Here is a 22,132-nt window from a genome sequence, read left to right as displayed (position 1 = left end):
ATGGAGACATCTAAGAAACAAAATAAGCAGAAAATGGGATAAAGGCTGGGGAAAGGGTTACAATGTTGGAATGAGATCAAGGAAGGCCTCACTGAGAAGGTGGCATTTCAGTAAGAATCTGAGGAAGGTAAGGTAGCCACATCTGGGAAGACAGGTTTCAGGAGAGGGAAGAAAAGAGGATGTGTTGAACATTTGGTGTGTTGAAAGAGGAGCAGAGGCCAAATCAAAGGTGCCTGATGCAAAAGGAGCAAGGAGGAAGGAAACTGAAGAGACTAACTCACAGATGTGTTCAGCTGAGTTTAGCCATCACTGAAGTCCTATTGCAGAAGAGTGAACTTTTCTGGCTTTGTTTCATCAGGCTTACGCTGGCTGCTTGTTGAGAATCAACTGAAGTGATTTGAGGACAGGGGCAAGGAAACCACTTAGGAGGCTATGAGCCGTATTCCAGGCAAGAGAGGATGGTACTTGAACCAGGTTGGCATCAGCAGATGTTGGTTGAATTCTGGACATATTTTGAAGGTAGAACTGACAGAATTTGTGTATAAGGTAAAGAGGCAAAGAGAAACATCCAAGACAAACCTAAGGATTTGGGCTTGAGCAACTGAAAAGATGGAGATGTCATTGATTGAGCTGACAAAGACTATGAAAGGAGACTTCATTTGAAGTACAGTAAATTTGAGATACTCATTACATACCATAATGAAAACACCAAGGAGACAAACACCATACCCGTCTTCTCAAATATGAACTCCTTCAATGCCCACAACAACCCCAGGAGGTAGGGAATATTCTTGCCCCATTTTACAGGGAGAGATTGAGATCCAGGGAGGATGAGTGACTTGTCCAAGGTCCAATTAACTAGCACATGGTGGAACTGGGGAACTGAGATTCAAACCCAAGCATTGGGCTCCAGAATACATGGTTTTCTAAACCTCGCTGGCCCCTTACTTAGCGCGCGCGCACGCGAGCGCACACACACACACACACCACTGAATATAGTCACTTAAGAAAATCTTTCCCATTAGCTCTGAGGTTGGGTCTGATTAGATTAGGCCTCAGTCTCCTGCTTCCTGAAGTGGGCGGTGGAGACCCACATGGGCTTAGAGTGATACAGGGGAAGTTTTCTGGAGAAAAAAATCAGGATATTGTCACCCAAAGAAGGGTAAATAGATATTGACTTTCAAAAACAACAGAAAAGCTCTCTCTTGATGTCAAATTTAGCCCACTCCTAGCAACTTGGGCAAAGTTTATATATTAGTCATTTTATATATACATTTCAAACCACCCAGAACACCCCAAAATTCATGCCAAGATGTTCTCAACAGCTCTTCCTATGAGGTGTTTATTTGATTCCCTTGGACCCTTGTGCTTTCCATTCTTATATTCCAACATGAAGAGGCTGAAGGTCAAATATTTCAGCTGCGGGGAGGAACACATACTTGAGTATCTATGAGGCAGCTGTTCAATGTGTTCCCAACTTAGCATTCTTCAGAGCAGGCTAGCAACAAAACAAACACAAGACTCAAAAAAGAAAGCCCCAAAGAATTCATTGAAAGTAAGGATACTGAATATCATTCACTGATTTTATTTTGATTTTTTGTTTTAAATAAACTTAAGTTTTCAGGGCAGTTTGAAGCTCACAGCAAAACTGAGCACAAAGTAGAGAGTTTCCTTGTCCCAGTCCCCTGCGCCACATGCACTGCCTCCCTCACTATTGCCATCCCAAACACAGCAGTACATTTAATGCGATCAATGAACCTATATTGACACATCATAGTCAACCAAAGTCCAGAGTTTCCATTAAGACTCACCCTTGGTATTGTACATTGTATAGGCTATGACAAATGTATAATGACATGTATCCACCATTGTAGTATTATACAGAATAGTTTCACTGCTCTAAATATCCTCTTGCTTTACCTATTCATCACTCCTTTCCCCTGAACACCTGGCAACCACTGATCTATTTACTACCTACCTGGGTTTGCTTTTCCAGAATGTCATATAGAATCATATAGTATGTAGCCTTCTCAGATTGGCTTCTTTCACTTAGTCATACGCATTTGTTTCCTCCATATCTTTTCATGGCTTGATAGCTCATTTTAGCACTGAAAATATTCCCGTGTCTGAATGTACCACCTTTTATTTTTCCACTCACTTACTGAAGGACATTTTGACTATTCTGTTTCTGAGATTAAATTTCTTTCAACCTAATAAACGCCAAAATTCTACTTATTTTGCTAATTAATTAGTAATCAAAGCAAAGTTCAAACTTATATTGAAAAAAGATATCCCTTTTTCAAAGTAACAGCTCTACAAATAATTTTTCAAGTTATAATAGCAATTTTGTGCTCACATGTAATTTTGAAAATTAAGAAGAGTGCAAAGAAGAAAATAAAATTACTCATAATTCCATCACTCAGAAATAAATGTCATAGATATTAATAATCATATATATACATATATAACATATAGTTATACATATAATTTTCCCAGAATTTATATCCTAGTATTCCCACTTCACATTACATGATAGATATTTTACCTGCCTTGAAAATATTCTTCATATATAGTATTTCTAATAATGCATAATCTTTTAGTGTATCATTATACCACAATTTATTTTCCATCTTTTCCTATAACATCCTAAAAAAATCTGCTGGGCACATTTCTTATGATATTCTTACAATGAATTTCTGCAATTTGAATGAAAATGTTATTATTGATGTTAAAAGAAAAAGAACAAAAGAAACTGGAAATTAAAACATATTCTAAAGCTATAATCATAAAACTCAATCAGAACAAAAGTAGCTCAGTCCTCCAAGTTACATAAATTACTGACAACATTATCAAGAATATAGAAATAAGTTATTACTTTTTCTTTTTAGAAAAATATTTATTGCATTATTTTTTCTGATCAAAAGTGTAATATGTTAAGCCAAACCAATAGACATGGACAACAGGGGGATGAGAGCATGAGTGTGTGTGTGTGTCGGGGGGCGAGGGGGGAGGGAAAGGATGGGGGTTAATAGGGGGGATGATGACACATTTGTATTTCTTAACTAATAAAGAATTTAAAGATAAAAAAGTGTAATATGTGCCTTTTGCAAAATAACTTGAAAATATACACAATTTATAAATTTGTATTTATATTTATCCTTTTGATCACAAGTTATATATACACATAGCTATATACATACAATATACAGTTACATATATTAATACACAGTTTAGATTTAAGTTCTTAAAAAATGATCCACATAAAAGAAAATGGCCTATAAGCATCAAAATAATGTCACAAAAGTTCACTCATTCATTCATATACACATTTCAAAACTGTGCATTGAACCTGTGCTATGTGACTGGATATGGGCTAGATTAACATAAAAGACCTTTAAGACAAGGTGTCTGCCCTGTGCAGGCCTAGAGTCTATTCTGGAGAAGGAATTCTTATTAACTAAGGATAATTGATTGTTATGCATGCCATGATACAGCTCAAAATGTTTCTCCATTTTTCTTAACCTATTCAACACATTCTCACCATGTCTCCACTCAGCTCAAGAAAATGGTTGAGTGTCACTTCCTGGGTATGGCTTGTACTAAAAATATAAAATAGATACCTTTTGTTGAATGTATCCCAACCCAAGCCCTGCTTTGTGATGCAAACTGTTAGCCACAGACCAAAATGGCTAAAACCAAAAAATTGGATATTAATAAAGAAAAGCCCTCAGCGAGTTGTTTCTGAGAGTGAGGCCATTCTTCTGAGGGTCTTTAATAGCTAAGTTTCACTGCACAGCCTGCTTTCACAGCCCTGTACAAGGCCACGTCCTCTAGTGTTGTCATCAGTGTTGTTTATGAGCAACCCACCCTGCTGTGTATTAGCAAAAACACTGGAAAGTGGTTTTTTCATGTTTGTTTGACTGTTGTTGTTGTTATTAGTGTGTTTGGTTTGGTGCATTTGGTTTTTCCCAAGTCCATGGTTATTTTTAAAAACAAAGATATATTTTAGCCCTAGCTGGTTTGGTTCAGTGGATAGAGCGTTGGCCTGTGGACTGAAGGGTCCTAGGTTCAATTCCAGTCAAGGGCACATGCTTGGGTTGTGGGCTGGATCCCCAGTAGGGGGCATGCAGGAGGCAGCCAATCAATGATTCTCATCATTGATGTTTCTACCTATCTCTCCCTCTCCCTCCCTCTCTGAAATCAATAAAAATATTTTTAAACATATATTTTATTGTATAATTTTGAAGCTTATGCTTCTTTTGCAAGGAATGAAAGGACTTTTTAGACACTGCCTTTGGAACCCTGGAGTCATCTATCATTTGGCACAGTACTTGCCCTGGTGGAAGAATTCAAAGCTGGAATCCTTGAAATAATTAAGAAACTTGTTTATTTGGAAGTGGGGTGGGGTATATATCTGTAGGTAACCAGATGGCTATATTTTTTCAAATTGCTTCTCAGAGTGTAGCTCAAGGCATACACAAACGCTCAGAGATTCATCATTAGTGTGAACTGTCACTCTAAGTTACTGAAGGTTCTATCTGGACTCCACATTTATTTTCCTCTTTGGAGCTTTTTACTTGGAATTAATATATACTGTTCAATTCATAACTAGACTATAGCGATCCAGCAAAGAATTAATCTATCAGTCTTATAAATGCATTGGCTATTTGACCCACTGGTTCCATTGTTAGGAATTTATCCTATAAATCCCCGCCCATGTAAAAATGATGGCTATACAGTGGGGCCTTGACTTACGAGTTTAATTCGTTCCAAGACCGAGCTCGTTAAGGAGCTCTTTAAGGCGCTCGTTAACTCAAATTACTCTGTCAACTCAAAGCAAAAAATCCGCCGAGAGACAGCTGGTATCTCAAAAAACTCACTAGTCTGGACACTCGTAAGTCAAGGCCCCACTGTATCAGATTACTCATTGCAACATTATTTATAAGAGAAAAAATGATTTCAAACCAACCAAATGATGTTCCCAACAGGGGATGGGTTAAATAAATGGTGAAACATCTTTTCTGTGGAATATTATGACGTTGTAAAAAAGAAAAAGTAAAGAATCTCTGTAGGATATATTAGTATGAAGGAAAAGGCAACATAAACAGTATTGTGTATTATGTTCCCATTTGTGTAAGGAAAGGTAGGGAATAATAATATTTATTCATGAATGCTTGTATTACCACAAAGAAAAGAGTGAAGGGTAGGAGACAGGAAGGTTGACAGGGCTGGAGTGACTTTTCATATTGTTTTTATTTTTGACCCATGTGTATGTATTGCCTTTTCAGAAATAACATAAAAAATCATCAAATATAGTCTAAACCAAAAATAAGTACTCATATGTGTTGGGGACAACACATGTTTTGCATTGCATCAGGCACACTTATCAAATCACCCTCCAGTTGAGAAATAACAAAATTAAGTGCGTGTTCAGCTGCATCCTTTGTTGTCTCTTCACATGGTTTAAAACCACCCAGAATGAAGATAACATCCTTCCTCTGGGGATTGGCCTTTCTGCCGCCACTCCGGTCCTGAGAACAGAGCCAGCAGGCAGGAAGTGCAAATATTTATCATATGACCCTTCGTAGGAGCACCCGTAGATATGTGCATGCCTGAGAGAAGATCATTGGAAACTCAGAAATATTTACAAGATGAACATACTTGAATCCCTAGGTCCTTTTAGGCCAGAGTTCACAATTGGGGTCATAGTAACCCCAGCAACCTCGATGTAGTGGCTTTTGAAGCCTTCCCATTTTGCTGTGGGTCCTCACAGGGAGTATGTCATCTCTGGCCACAAAGCCCCGTGGCTTCTATCGGGATTTTTCTTTCTTGCTCACTCCCCATGGGTGACGTAACTGATGAGGCTGCAGGCTGCACATGAGCCTCCAGATGAGCCTCCAGATTTTCCACTCTTTGACATTTGGTTCTCTGCCCAGATCCTGCCCCAGCAGGCTCTCCCAGAGGGAGGGAGGAGAGTTCAGTTTGGTTATTTATTTCCTGTCTTAACCATTGGGGCTGCTATTACAAAATACCACAGACTGGGGAGCTTACAAATAACAGAAATTTAATTCTCACAGCTCTGGAGGCTGGAAGTCCTTGATCAGGGCACCAGCATGGTCATGTTTTGGTGAGGGCCCTCTTCCCAGTTTATAGCCGGCACCTTCTTGCTGTGTGTTCATGGTACAGGGATGAGGGAGCTCTGTGAGACCTCTTTTATAAGGACACTAATCCCATCCATGAGGGCTCCATCCTCATGACCTAATCACCCCCAAAGGCCCCAACTCCAAATACCACTATCTTTGGGAGTGAGGATTTCAACTTATGAACTCAGGGAGGTGCACAAACATTCAGACAATAGCTTTTCCCCAGCTGTCCCCCTCCTGTCAGGGTTGCCTCATGCTCATTGATTCATCGACAGATGGTCACTGCTTCTCTCAAAGTGGCCTTCCCATTAGATTCTTTCCTTCCAGAGTCCTGTAACCACTCATCTGTTTGACTTTTCAGGTCTTGGTACATTCCAGCACATTATCACTTTGTTAAACCCTCCTCTAATGATCCTAATTTGAGTGTGTCAACTAGACCTGCCTACAAGGCTGTTTGATTTTGTTCTCTTCTCTGAAAATAAAGGTGAATCTCATTTAAATGGAGTCAGGATGCCCTGAAGGGGGAGCGCTTACATACCACCTCTCCTCACAACTTACTTTACAAAGGCTGGCCAGAAGATTACTTTACATATCCTAGCAGGAGGAAGATTTTCTCCTTGCCCAGCAACAAACCAGCCAATGAGAAACTGCTACATCTCAGCCAGTGAGAAGTCACCACAACTCTGAACTCTACTCACTTCTAATGGACTTTCACTTAAGACAGCCTCTCCCAAAATAATATTGGGTGTCAACTGTAATTGAAAAATAAAAAACCCAACTTCCTCCTCTCCTCTGTAAAAGAATGTTCCATTTCTTTGTTCTCCAGACTTCTTATGGTTCACCATTTGCATGACCTGATTTTCAATTCTTCTGCTATTCCAGAATAAATTCACTTTGCTGGCAAAATAACTGGCTATTTCATTTTTAAGGTTGCCATCTCATCCTTGCCTTCAGTGATCACCTTTGCTGGGACTCTTTGGCTGTGCTGTGGCTGGGTCACTCTTTGATTGCTGGGCACCCCCACAATGCTATTTATGGCTCTGTTTCTCACCGTGCTCCTTCTCCCTAAAGCTTCCCTTAGCAGACAAAGATGCTGCTAATAATTACACTGGGACAAAGGACACCAACTGGCACTGTCATGTGCCAACCAAGATGTTAGGTCTTTACACATGAACATGTGTGTATGTCCATGACCAGTCTCCACTACATAAATGACAATGACCATCAAATTTGTCTCCACTTTCTGGAACCCTTTTGCTATCTACCAATTTCTTCTACAAATGGAATTCTGCAAGCCCCAGACTTATCTGAACCCTAAAGACAGATACAGCTTTGATGAAAGCTGGACATATGTAACCTGACATTTTAGAGGAGTACAGTGTGATTTATTTTGGATATGACATCATATTAAAGACATAGAGGTGGAAGTTAACACATTGATGGAAGGAAACTCTAGCAGGTTAGCACATTACCTTCTTAGTGATTTATATTTGGTTTATATCCTGAACCAGAGTTTGGGGGCATCTATATGCTGTGGCCAGAAAGCTCTTTCCAATGGGCCTCTAATGGATTTTCATCTCATTCAGAGAAAAGTCTGTGAAATGGCTTGCAAGACCCAACCTGATCTGGCCTCTTCCCTTCCCTTATAGTGAAGCCATTCCAGGTGTCCCTATTTAAACCATAGCCCCCAGCCCAGTATTCTATATCCCTTCCCTGCTATATTTTTCTTATAACTTGTATCACTTGGCTCAGTGGTGGACAAGGAGGTTGAGAGTTCTTTCTCAAGTGCCTTTAAGGCTCTGAGCTCATTGACATTTCAGCCATAGGACCCAGAAGAAACCATGGTTCTGGCAGAAAGGCCACCTACCTAATTTGTGCAAATGCAAAATGTACAAATAGCAGGGGCAAAAGTGCACCTAAAGTTACTAAGTTATAAAGATTTTTCCTTTGAAAATATTCTATTACTAAGAATTGTGACAATAAGTAACAACACAAAACTTACAAATTGCAAGAATATAATAGTTTGATATATTTCTATATATTTTCTTTAATACTATCCTATATAATAAAAGGCCAATATGCAAATTGACCGAATGGTGGAACGATGGGTCGCTATGATGCACAGTGACCACCACGGGGCAGACACTCAAGGCAGGAGCTGCACCCCTGGTGTCAGTGTGCTTCCACAGGGAGAGCACTGCTCAGGCAGAAGCTGGGCTCATGGCTAGCGAGAGCAGCAGTGGCAGCACTAAGGATGTCTGACTCTGGGGAGCAGACCTAAGCCATCATTCAGACATCCCCCAAGGGCTCCTGGATTGGGAGAGGGTGCAGGCTAGGCTGAGGCCCTCCTCCCGAGTGCATGAATTTCGTGCATTGGACCTCTAGTATATAATACTTTTTTTAAAAAAATCCTCACCCGAGGATATTTTTTCCATTGATTTTTAGAGAGAGTGAAGAGAGAGGGAGAGACAGAGAGAAACACCAATGTGAGAGAGACACATCAATTTGTTGCCTCCCACGTGCTCCTGACCAGAGACAAGAGGCTGCAACTAACGGACATGCTCTTGACTGGAATCAAACCTGGGACCCTTCAGTTCACAGGCTGATGCTCTATCCACTGAGCCAAACCAGTTAAGGCTAAAATACATAATTTATATGATACAATAAATAATATTTTATCAATATGCTATCTAGACTGATCATAAGAGTTTGCTGTTCACTTTCCTGGAAATTCATTTTCTAGGTCATCAAAATACACACTTGTGGCAACTTCATTTTCACAAGTGCAAGTTTGCCAATCACTCTTGGCAAGCTCAAGATTGCAAATAATGTTTGATAATTTATGTTTTGAGAAGGATTTTCTACTGGTGTAACTGTTACTAGAGTTATGAAATACATTTTGTAGACATTGACAGCAATGAAATAAATATGATAAATGATTTCCTAATATAAATTATAATATATATAGAACTGATGACTACCAGAACAATTTTTCTAAAAAGACAACTATTCATGCAGGTCAAGTCTGAATTTGGTTTTAAATGTAAAGTTGTCCGTGGCATTTTGATGTTGCCTCTGACATTATCTGTAACGTGTGTATGTCATGCAACAAACCAGAAGTGGCTTCATTTTTTCTTTATAATTCAAAATGTTTCTTTAAACATTCTTTCAAGGTGCCAACTATTTCAAGGGAACTTAATGTTAAAGTTGTCTTCCTTGTTAATAATTGGATCATCCAAAACTTCATATAAAAATATTTGTTTTCTGTCCATTGTACCAATCTTTAAATTTAGTTTTAGTTCTAATCCTGGGGATATTTTCTTTTCAATGTGGCAGCATTTTTCAAAAACCAGAGTCTCTGGCTGCCTGGTATGGTACCATGGTTGAGCTTCAACCCATGAACCAATAAGTCACTAGTTCAATTCCAAGTCAGGGCACATGCCCGGGTTGCACCTTGATTCCCAGTAGGGAGCATGCAGGAGACAGCCAATTCATGATGTTTCTCATCAATGTTTTTCTTTCTCCCTCTCCCTTCCTCTCTCTCTAAATATCAATAAGAACATATTTTAAACACACACAGAGAGATTTTGAACTCTGAAAATTTTCAGTAACCTCTCCCCCCTACCCCCAACATACTTTGTTGCAATGTCTATGTGTATGTTTTGGTTCTGTAATAATTTACTGACAAAATTCACTGCCTGAGTGCTGGCAATTTCTGGCACAGATCTCAGGCCAGAGTTCATATTTATTCAGATGTCATTGGCACAGGCTTGGGGATAATAGGATACGTGATGTCATATTGCTGCCATCATCATCCCATCTCTACTGCTGCTGTCAGTAGCCACTACAGTGTAGACCAGATGTCCTTAGGGGAGCAGTCCTCAATCCATGACTAATGGGTAGTAAATGCATCACCCTCCTCCCACCTCAGGTGCAACAACTCTGAAGGATGTTCTCTACTGTCTGCAGGATTAAGTAGTGGTTGTCTTCACGTAATACCCCTAGATTGGCTTGCTACTCTATGGGTCTCATTTCCCACTTCCTCACAAGTGTTTCCTGGGATTACCTCCTAAATCCACTGCCTAGATTTATTCTCTATGTTGGGGCACAGTCAGAACAACTTCTAACTTGTTAAGTCAATCAGCAATGTAATCTGACCATTGTGTACAACAGTTTGTTGTACAAAAGAAATGCAGTTCCTTGACTCTCAACTTCCCAAGGGAAAAGAGCTCAATAAAAACCTGAGGGAAATACTGCCTCCTCCTTCTCCCTGAGAAACTGCTTCTCACAGGCTTTTCAAGGCTGGGACCGCAGAGCTGAGGATGTTGGGAGAAAATGTGATATGATTTCCTTGTACTGCATCATGAGGCACCCAGCAGATTGTCCATTATTCTCCCAGTGTAGCCACTGACGGTGGACTTTGAGTCAGAGCTCAGAAGACACTTTCTGTACAGGGCCAGGTCATAAACACTTGCAGCTTTGCCCGACATACAGTCTCTGCCACAGCTGATCACCTGTGCCCTAGTAGATCAAAAGCAGCCTCAGATAAATCAATGAGCCTGGCTAAGTTTCCATAAAGCTCTAATTATAGACACTGAGCTTTGAATTCCCAGGCTCTCTGCCTAGATGTTTCTCTTTCCATCTCCCAGTGCCCCATCACCCCCTGTCTGGAAGGCAGGGCTCCTGATACGGTTGCTGTACTTACGCATCTGGATGTGATGGCCTCGGGGACCCATCCACCTCGACTTGGACAGGTAGGCCTTGAGTGGGAAGCCTGGCAACCTAAAAGTTAAATAATGATGGTGATTTCCAATCTGTGCCATGCTTATCTAGAGCAGCTTGTTCGGCAACTACCTTAGAGAAGGGCACAGCTGCAGGGCCAAGTTCAGTCTTGTGTCCTTAGGTGTAATTCATTGAACAGTCACCACCTCTCCTAGAACTCCTGAGCAAGATAATCAATGACTATATAAATGTGTCAAATAAGCAAAGTGCAAGCATTTAAGACAACCTTGGTAGCTGAGAACATAAATGTTGTACATACTGGCTGGTCTCCTTGCCTGGAAATACTTTCAACCCACCCCCTCCTGTTCCTGCCTCTCCTCTGGCTAAATAGCCCTTATCTGTTTGGTCTCCACTTTTTGGTACCCTGAGGCTACCAAACTGCATTAGACTCCCCACTCTGTAATCCCAAAGCACCCTGTGTCTCCATCACACACAAACAGAGGACCATTACTGGTTTAAGTACCAGTCAATGAGGGTCAGAAGTGACTCTCTCCCTCCCTCCTTTACATTCTCTTAACAACAGCCAGTGGAAACAAAACCTTCATTCTGATTATAATTCTGTGCACATCTCTGTGTCACACAGAATCCAGATACATTTAATGTGTTCTTCTGAGAGCTTTTAACCATGTGCTTGCTATTCCCAAATGGTAAAATCTTACAAGAACCGTCTTAGAGTTATGTCACAGTTCTATATCAAAATCCTGCAGGTGCAGCTGGTTCAAGCCAAACTAACCCCTGCTGCTTCTGCACAGCATGGAAACACACACACTTACACTGGCTTGTCAACATGCCTTTTCTTCAAATTGAAATTTCAGGGAACAGTTTGGGTAATTTCCACAGCACTGCAATCCTTAATAGCTACATAACAACAGGACTTCCAAAGGACCCAAACAGCACAACAACAAATAAATATGCTTTGGGGAACCTAGTGCAAGCCACACCTTTTTGAGGGTGGGGAGAGAAACACAACTAATTCCTAAAATGCTAAGTAAAGTCATTTAATACATAGACATGTCTTATTTTCGGTACACATCTTAAATAGTCTCTACCAAGACGACACAAAAACAAACTAGGTAAGGCTGTAAGTACTGAACAACGGCATTGGTATTAGCATAGTTCAGATTCTACAGCTTGCATCGCTGGTTGCTAATGTGGACATTCAGAACCCTCTCCAGGTCTTAAAATAGCAGCTTCCACTTCTCAGCGATACTCGTGCCCTGCTGGCCGGGACTGTGTTCCAGCTTGCTCTCTTCCTTGGTGACAAAGGTCTCCAGTGAAGTACAAAGCTGAGCACTGTGTCTCAAAAGCCTGTTAAGTTCCAGCAACTGCAAAGTCTTCCATGAGGAATCATTTTCATGAGTTCCACTCTCCTGCACTGAGGAATTTCTGAAAGACTCAGTAATTGGAGGAATAGGAACCAGGAGCGGAATCAGCACTGCTTGGACTGTGGAGTGGGTTTGGGTACTCCTCACTGTGATGCTGGTCAGTCACTCACATCTACTCAGCACCCTGGGCAAATACCAGTTTTATTGTCTCATGGAAGAAGAAATCAAGAAAACTGCTTTCCTGCTTTTTGAAAGGGGACATAAGGAAGGCCAAGAGACATAAGAAAGCATGCTCAAAGTCACTAATCATCTGAGAGATGCAAATCAAAACGATAATGAGGTACCATCTCACACCTGTCAGAATGGCTATCATCAACAAATCAACAAACAACAAGTGCTGGCAAGGATGTGGAGAAAAAGGAACCCTCCTGCACTGCTGGTGGGAATGCATACTGGTGCAGCCACTGTGGAGAACAGTATGCAGTTTCCTCAAAATATTAAAAATGGAACTCCCATTTGACCCAGTGATCCCACTTATAGGAATATATCCCAAGAAATTAGAAACACCAATTAGAAAGGATATATGCACACCTATGTTCACAGCAGCACAATTTACAATAGCTAACATTTGGAAACAGCCTAAATGCCCATCAGCAGATGAGCGGATTAAAAAACTGTGGTACATCTACACAATGGAATACTATGCTGCTGTAAAAAGGAAGGAACTCCTACCATTTGCAACAGCATGGATGGATCTGGAGAGCATTATACTAAGCGAAATTAGTCAGTTGGAGAAAAATAAATATCACATGATCTCACTCATTTGTGGAATATAATGAACAACATAAACCGATGAACAAAAACAGATCCAGAGACAGAGAAGCATCAATAAGATGTCAAACCTCTGAGGGAAGGAAGGGAAGGGTAGGGGTAAGAGGGAGAGTTCATGCATATAAGCATAACCAATGGACACAGACACCAGGGGGGTGAGGGCATGAGCGGGGGAAGGGGGTAAGGGAGGATAAGGACACATATATAATACCTTAATCAATAAAGAAAATAGCCCTAGCTGGTTTGGCTCACTGAATAGAGCATCAGCCTGGGGACTGAAAGGTCCCAGGTTTGATTCCAGTCAAGGGCATGTACCTTGGTTGCAGGCACATCCCCAGTAGGGGGTGTGCAGGAGGCAGTTGATCAATGCTTCTCTCTCATCGATGTTTCTAACTCTCTATCCCTCTCCCTTCCTCTCTGTAAAAAATCAATAAAATATATATATTTAAAAAATAAAGAAAATAAAAATATAAAATAAAATAAAATAGAAAGCTGTTTTTTCACTTCCACATGTCTGCTTCTGTACCTTACCTTTGAAATATTCATTGGTTTGCTAGGGCTGCCCTAACAAGATGTAAACTTTGGGGAGAAGAGACATGATTCAGTCCATAACAACTGTTTTCAAGGTGTGTTTCAGATGTGATCTACCAGGCAGACAGGATGTGGTCCTTACCTCATGTCCTTGCACCAACAGAAAAAAGTCTCCATGTTTTTTTTTAGCAAAGTCCTGGGCCTTCCAAAATATATTTTATTTTTAATTATTTTTTTATTGATTTCAGAGAGGAAGGAAGAGGAAGAGAGAGATAGAAACATCAATGATAAGAGAGAATCATTGATCAGCTGCCTTCTGTACGCCCCACATTGGGGATCGTGCCTGCAACACAGCATGTGCCCCTACCAGGAATTGAATTGGTGATGACTTCCTGGTTCATAGGTTGACGCTCAACCACTGAACCACATAGGCCGGGCCCAATATATACTTTCAATCAATCAATAATCAGGAATATTTTCAGGATTTTTTTTTCTCTCATTCTTTTTTTCTCCTTTTTTTATTTTATTTTTTTTATTTTAATATGCTTTATTACGGGCTATAAAAATATCCAGAAAGATAAAGAAATGGGATGCAATGATTTATGTCCTAATATGAAGAACTTTCTTTCACTGCATTGTTTTCTTCACAATGGCCTTCAAATCACAGGAGGCAGAGATGCCGTGTCATTTCCTCTTCTTTTATTACATGCTGCAGAATTTCTGAATCAGTACCCCGCCCTCAGTCTTCTCATTTATAAACCAAATGCATTTTCAATCCATTGTTCAGAGGGAGCGTATTTTTTTCTTTTCCACAAAGAGGACTCCTGCTCTCACAAATGGATCATAATGGAGTAGAGTCGGTTTCTCCCATAGGCGGCTTCTCTTAGTGTTGAAGGAGAAACCTGTCCCAGCTTGGCTTACCATTCTCACCAGAATGTTCTTTGATTTGCTCTTGGCAAAGGAGACAGCCGACAGAAACGTGGTGACGGCACCACCACAGCCTCCTTCCGCGGCCCAAGGTCCCTCAGCAAACTCTCTCCTTTTTTATTTACCAGCGTTTTCAGATGCCTCAGAATCCAGACCCTCACATGTCCTCATACTCTGATCTTTGTGTGTGTCTTGCCTCCCTCACATACGCACCAGGCACATCAGATATCTCTGCAAGAAAGGTCTCACAGACATTATTAGCCTTTTTCTCAAGGCTCTGAAATTCCTTCTCCAATGGAGCTTCTGTTTTACCCTATTCCACTGAAGCTTTGGGGGATATTGACAAGGTTAAACGGAGCCAGGCGGGCCTGAGATCATGCCAGAGCCACGGGGATTTCGGCCTTCTCTCCGTGGGAATCAGGGACACTCATGTCTTTCAACTTGCTGAGCTGTCAGTATCTTTACCATCATGGTGTCCACTTCCTCTTCAGGGCTGAAAGTCCCCTGGCCCCAAGTCTGTGGTGCTAGAGGGAAAATGATCAACTCCTCAGGTGGCTGCTGCTGAGACCCGGAACAGAACAGGGAAGACGAGAAGTCATGTGCCCACATGCCTACCCAGCTCTCTCTCTTGTGCTCTGGAACCTTCCCTGAGCATTTCTTTTGTGGTCACATGCCTGACATTGAGTCGCTTGTTCAGCAGCTATGCAGCTATTTTGCACTGATGATTTTGTCCTGGGTGGTAGGGAGGGTTGTTGCAATCAGGATCTTAGCTTTGGATGATTGCTGGGACAGTGTCATAGATGTTAGGTTGGAGGAAAAATGGATCAGAAGCAGGAGACCAGTTAGGAGGAACCCCCTGTGTGCCAGGCACGATGTTAGCACTGAACATGTCAACTGATGAAGAAACAGAGCTGGTGTGTCACTGCTTCTGCTAAGGCCCTCTGCCACCCTCACTGCCCTGATCAGGAAACTCTCAGGGACACCAAAGTCGCATGATCTTGGCCAAGTAAGGAAAGCTCTCTACTCTGACATTTTCCTCTGAAACAGAAGTTGGGTGAAGATTAAAAAGGGCCTGTGTGAAAGTACTAAGCACAGCCCTGGCCAGTGTGGCTCAGTTGGTTGGGCGTCATCCCAGGCACCGAAAGGTTGCCAGTTGGTTCCATTCCCAGTCAGGGCACATACCTGGGTTGTGGGCTTGATCTCCCATAGGAGGCATGTGGGAGGCAGCTGATCTGTGTTTCTCTCTCACACCGAGGTTTCTCTCTCTCCCTTCTCTTCCTCTCTCTCTAAAAATCAATAAAAATATTTTAAAAGGATGAAAGAAAGTACTAAGCATAGTGCCTACTGCACAGTAGTCTCTTGATCTGTGTTAGAAGTACTGTACTGGTAGATAGTGCTTTGATGATTATCAAACAACCCCAGCAGCAATAACAAGGCTAGGAAGTAACACCTACACAGGGCTCCCTGGCAACGAGCCTGACACTGTTCTGGGTTCTTCATGCCCATGAACTCACTTCCTTAGATGCCAATTCAGTGTTGGTTCCTTCATGTATCAAATGTTTACTGGGTCACGGTTGGTCAGGGTGAAGCACTGTGACAAACATAAGGACACTGTCCTCAAGAGAGACCTAAAAACAGATGCACCTGAAACTAGGACAACGTGGGTTTTCCAGGAGGAAGTGAGCAAAGGTACCGAATGCAGAGGCTTCTGCGGAGAATGGGGAACTGAGAGAAGCACCTGGAGAGCATGAGGGTCCCTGGGGACCTGAGACTAGGAAGGCAGTTGGGGGCCAGTGGAGAGATCCTGGATGCTAGATTGTATTTTGCACTGATGATTTTGATCTGGGGGGTGGAGAAGTTTGTTGTAATCAGGATCCTAGCTTAGGATGATTGAAGGGATAGTGTCCTAGATGTTAGGCTGGAGGGGAAATGGATCAGAAGCAGGAGACCAGTTAGGAGGCAACCTTATGTTTGAAATCAGCATTTTTAACATGTAAAAAAGCCTAGAACCTTCTCTTCAATGATTCTGTTCTCATTGCATTCTTGATGTCGAGCATAGCCTCATGTGTTTAAAATTATAAATGTGGCCCTGGCTGGCATGGCTCAGGTGGTTGGGTGTCATCCTGTGCACCAAAGTTGCTGGTTTGATTCCCTGTCAGGGCACATGCCCCAGTTGTGGGTTTGATCTCGGTAGGGGGTGTGCAGGAAGCGGCCGATTAATGTTCCTCTCTCTCTAAACCTTAATTTTAAAAAATTGGTGTGTGTGTATGTCTGTCTGTGTGTGTGTGTGTGAATAGACATGGAGAAAAATCTGCTTTGCACGTAGTACGACAGGAATTTTTTTTTTTTTTTTGTATTGTTAAAACTCTTTCAAGGGAGCCGGTGTTATTACTTTTATGTTCAGATAAAAGTAAACTATTTTATTCATTAAAAAATAAAGTATTTTGTTTTCCATGGAACTTAAAATGGCAGCATCTAGTTAATTCACAGGCCAGTGCTGTGAGTGCTGAAGTGGATGGTAACCCGGCAACCCAAAGGTGGTGGACACAGTGTTCTCCAAGCCTGGCCCGAGAGACAACCTTGGCCAGAGCTTCCGTGGGACCCGCCCAAGAGGCTGCCTGCCCTGAGACAAACTGCGCATTGGAAATCAGTTGGGACCTTTCCTCTTCCTTTTGGGGTATCCCAAGATCTCATGCCACTTGTTACCCTCTCTCCTCACCCACACAAGTAATATGTCACCCATTTCTCATGTTTGATTGAAAAACAGCATAAATACAGAAAAGTATGACACTGGATGCTTTTAATCTTCTCTCATACCATCCCCGACCTCCTCTAACAAAACTTACATGAAAGAACATTAAAATATTACCCACCCTGTGCTTTCTTCTCTGAAGTTCATTCACATATCCTTTCTCTCATTAAAACCACATGTGGGATGTCCACTTTCTCCAGGCATGGCCAGGCCAAGGGTGCAAAGATGGGTAAGTCTTCAAAGAAGCCATAGTCCCAAACCATGACCAGAGATTGGAGATGGACCATGTTAGGGGAATTCACAGACAGCTGGGGAAGCAAAGGAGCAAAGGACGGCCAAGGTGCTAGTGGGGATGGGAGCCATAGGACTCAGGGAGGAGGTGATGCTGAAGGTGGGCCGTAGAGTCTGCCAAATGGATTGCAGAACAGGAAGAGAAAACAACCCAGAGAGACCAGCATGTTCAAGACCCCAAAGAGTGAGAAAATTGGGCGCCCGTGGGTGACGGCAAGCTACAGGATTTGATGGTGCCCAGCTGGGCAGAGTTTCTCTGAGAAATTGATCCCACTCTTACAATTAACATCAGTAGTCACACCAGTGAACACCCTGCAACATGCCAGATCCTCTTAGATTTTGTTCCTTTACAGCAAACATGTCAAACTCAAAGGCTAACACGGGCCAAATAAACAAGGTTTAAGTTTATGTGGGCCACAAAAACAAAAGCTTCAATTTTCGTAGATGTGTAGATTTATTTTGATAGAGACATGCTGAATATGAAGTGTAGAGAGCACCTGGAAAGGCACATGAGCATTTCTTTAATTATTCTCAGCTGAGTCCAGTGGCATTGGCAGAGCCACCTCCTAGAGACATACCGTGCCAGAGGCAGGTACGTCATCAGCCTGACCCTTGGCTCAGGTGCCAGGGGGTGGGTTTCATTATCTAAGTTCAGCCAGGCGCAAGGAACAGACGCAATTATCCGAGCTTAGCCAGGAGTGACATTACAAAGAAGCCACCAAGAATGAAAAATTACAGCTTAATCTTTAACCATGATTATAGCTTGATCTTTAAGCATGATTTCACATAATTTCCTTGGTTTTAAACTCTAGTAAAACTTCCTGGAATTATAGTGTATATAATAAATGCGCTGCACCAGCTCTGGGTCACTGTCTCTCCATCCGAGGGCCAGCTGTCCCACCCGGTCCCAGCTTTTCCCCTCTGTCTCTGTGTCTGTCTCTCTCTTTCATTTTCTCAATCCCCAGCTGCCCCTACTCAGGACTCCTGTCCGGTCTCTAGCCACGCTGGTCGCGGTAGAAGAGAGAAGTACTTAATAACAAAGGACTGAAATAAAAGAGTAATTGCTAACATAAAATAATAGAACATTTTAATAACAATTAATATTTTTATTGAACATTGACTTTCCAGACACTGAAATAACTGCACAAATTAATAAGCATAACGCAAATAAACCGATTTTTCTTGTTCTCAACCTTCCTAATGCTGTGACCCTTTAATACAGTTCCTCATGTTGTGGTGACCCCCAACCATAAAATTATTTTCGTTGCTACTTCATAACTGTAATTTTGCTACTGTTATGAATCGTAATGTAAATATCTGATATGCAGGATGTATTTTCATTGTTACAAATTGAACATAATTAAAGCATAGTGATTAATCACAAAAACAATATGTAATTATATATGTGTTTTCTGATGGTCTTAGGCAACCCCTGTGAAAGGGTCATTCGACCCCCAAAGGGGTTGCGACCCACAGGTTGAGAACCGCTATGCTAAAGGAATCCCCAGACTACAAACTTGTACCAGGGCTCCACCTGCTGGACATTTTCTACAATTGCACTTGTGATTCAGTTAATGTCCCAAACTTGATTCATTCAATATTGATTACATTATTTTTGCTTTTAGGCAATTAACTAATATATAAAAGGATAAATTTAATTTTTTAATAAAATGAGTAATACCAAACTAAACACAGTAGTAATGAGAGTCTCCTTTTACCTTTTCCAGTTCTCCCTTCCCTAGAAGTTAGCAATTTGGAGTTTATCTTCTCTGACCTTTTTCTATCATTTACACCCATTATTATGCACAGATAGAAACATGGTTTTGTCTTTGTTTGTTTTATATGCCTGGGTCCATGTTCTCTGAGCCTCAGCATCATTGGGGGTCAAATTGCCCACCTGGCAAGAACTTGTGGTAGAAATGAAACAGGTGAAGACTCCTGAGTGCTGGGCTGGAAGCCTGACATGTCCAAAGCACTCGGAAAGCCCTGAGGGCAGTGAGAAAAGCCACCCTCATTCCCCTTACACATCCTGCAGCAGGGGAGGTAAACTGAGGCACTTCTGCCAGAGTGGCACCAGTTTCCTATTTCAGGAGCAGCAGTGTACAGTGCAATGGGTGTTGCAAAGAGGAGTTTTGCATGATCTGTATCCATATAAAGTCCACAGTCTTCAGGTTGTAATTTTAGATACTGAAGTCAAGGTAATCTCATAGAGGAGAGGCATGAACGAATACAGAAGTGAGGCAGCCACATGGAGAGCTTGGGAAGGACTTCTAGGGAGAGGACACAGCGAGGGCTAAGCCCTGAGGTGGGGATGTGCCTGGCATGTTCCAGGAGTCCACTGTGGCTGGGGCTCAGTGAGAGCAGGGGGAGTAAGGAGAGAAATCAGAGAAGTGAGGCGGGGGAGGGGGGGAGTGGAGAAGGGCTGTTTGGCTCTCACTCTGAGGGACATGAGAGCCATGGCAGGATTGTGAGCACATTGCATGAGATGACTGACTTTTAAAAGGACTATTCTCTATGTTTCATGTATGTTTGAAAATTTCCCTATTGAAAACTAAAAAGTTAATTCTAGTATCTAGGTTTCAAAGAGGCCAGTGTTCATGGCCATAATCCAGGTGACAGATGACAGCCACTCAAAAGAGGCTGGTCACAGTAGATGACTGCGTACTTCAGCAATTTCGTAAATTGGACCTGCAGGATTTTCTGGAGAGGGGTGAGAGAAGAAAAGGAGTGAAGGGTGGTTCAAGGTTTTTGGAAGGGGCATTTGGAGGTTTTTGGAAGGGTGGGCATTATTATCAATTGAGACAGGAAGACTATGGGTAGACCAAGTTTAGGGGTCTTAGTTTCCTATTGTTGCCCTAATAAATTTAGTGGCTCAAAACAACACAAATTTCCTCTCCTATAGCTCTGGAGGCCAGAAGTCAGGAACCAGTTTCACCCAGTGTCAGTGGGGCTGGCTCCTTCCCAGGGACCTCCTGAGGGAAGAATCTGAGTCCTTGATTTTTATCTTCAAAGTGCATCACTTAATCTCTCTTCCACTATCACCCAGCTTTCTCCTCTTCCAGGTCAATGTCCCTCTGCCTCCATCTTAAAAGGAAACTTATAATTACATTTAGGGCTCACCTGGGTAATACAGGATAAGCCCTGATCTCAAGACACTTAATCCCATCGGCAAAGCCTCATCTATAAATAGAAGGTAAAATTCACTGGTTTCAGGAATTGGGCACTGATATCTTTGGATGTCATGGCTCAGCCTATCACTGTGGGTATATTCAGGAGTTCAGTTTGGGTTGTGTTGAGTTTGAAGTATCTATGCAGCATCCAAGGGGAACTATTGAGTAGACCGTTGAATATACAAGTATGGAGTTCAGTGGAAGTCCTGAACTACATGTATTCATTTTGGAGTCACCAGCATATTGATGAAATTGAAAGCCATAGACTGAATTTAACACAGATACTCAATTTCCCAAACTCCTTTGCAGGTAAGAGCCAAAACATGTGACCAAAACTCTAATGACCAGATATACCCACTTCTGGGTACATCTGTATATATGTGAACACAGTGGATTAAAACAACAGGTGCCACTCGGGGTCCATTCTAGCCTCAGCAGTACCCAAGGCAATAGCTTTCCAAGGCAGAAATTCTAGAAGAAGCACCCAGATGTGAGCAACACAAGTACTCTGAGAACTCACACAGGCTGCAGTGAGGTCTTCCCTGGGGCAGTTCTGGGTGAAACTTTGGTTGACCTCCAGTCCTGCCTCTCTGGCTCTCTCGAAAGATTCTGTGAGTGACCTAAAACCCTTTACTATATATATCCCATCTCCCCCTGAACTACCTGGGACTGATGTGTGATACCTGCAACTCAGAATTTCGACCAATGAGCTCCCTACTTGAACTTTAAGAACTAGAATGCTGCACCCATCCCAGGCTCAGCGAGTCTTGCTAGTGTCCTGTCTAGAAAGGACGTTGAGAGCTTCTATACACATTGATTTATTCAATCTTCACAATGACTCAGAGATGTTTTCCACTAATTTTAGTTTTGTGGGTGAGATCACCAGATTCCTACTGCAGTGCTTTTACTCTACCTGAAGGGTCAGTGTGCCCAGATGTGCAGAAAGATGTCTTTAGGGAAGTGGATCAAAGCCATCCTACAATGGAGCACCTGGAAGGCCAGGCTAGCAGTTTGCTGGTAGGGGACTTTGGTGGTCTTGGAGCAGTGGGAATGAGACGGTGGGTTTCTTTATCAGGTGAAGAAAGTCAGGTCCATCTCCTATGAGTAGACTCCAAAATTATGCATGTCAAATTCATAGGACTTCAGCTCACCAGCCATCCCTGGTACATATGCCAGAGTGGGCTCTGGAAACCTCAGACTTGCTTCAGACCAGCGGTCACCATCCGTGGTCCGTGAGGTCCGAAAAGTTGGTGACCACTGCTTCAGGCTCACTCGCTGCTGGGTGGTCTTGAGGGAGTGCTTCAGTAGCTTCTCTGAACCAGAGATTCTCCATTTCTGACAGAAGCATATCAGAAACTACCCTCACTGGTTCATATTCAG

The 22,132-nt window shown here is 42.1% G+C and overlaps 1 protein-coding gene across 1 annotated transcript; it reads right to left on the bottom strand.

Moving 5' to 3' along the window:
* Positions 1–14,126: 14,126 nt before the first annotated feature.
* On the bottom strand, positions 14,127–14,653 carry LOC118650300 (39S ribosomal protein L33, mitochondrial-like; the record flags this gene model as incomplete). The annotated part of the gene is made up of 1 exon (XM_036298667.1): positions 14,127–14,653. A coding segment is annotated over one exon (258 nt), but the record flags the coding sequence as incomplete, so codon positions are not given.
* Between the last annotated feature and the right edge of the window lie 7,479 nt (positions 14,654–22,132).

Source organism: Myotis myotis, unplaced genomic scaffold (assembly GCF_014108235.1).
Source record: "Myotis myotis isolate mMyoMyo1 unplaced genomic scaffold, mMyoMyo1.p scaffold_m19_p_1, whole genome shotgun sequence".
NCBI lineage: Eukaryota > Metazoa > Chordata > Mammalia > Chiroptera > Vespertilionidae > Myotis > Myotis myotis.
The sequence above is the reverse complement of the archived record's forward strand: the minus strand, read 5'-3'. Positions and strand labels throughout refer to the sequence as shown.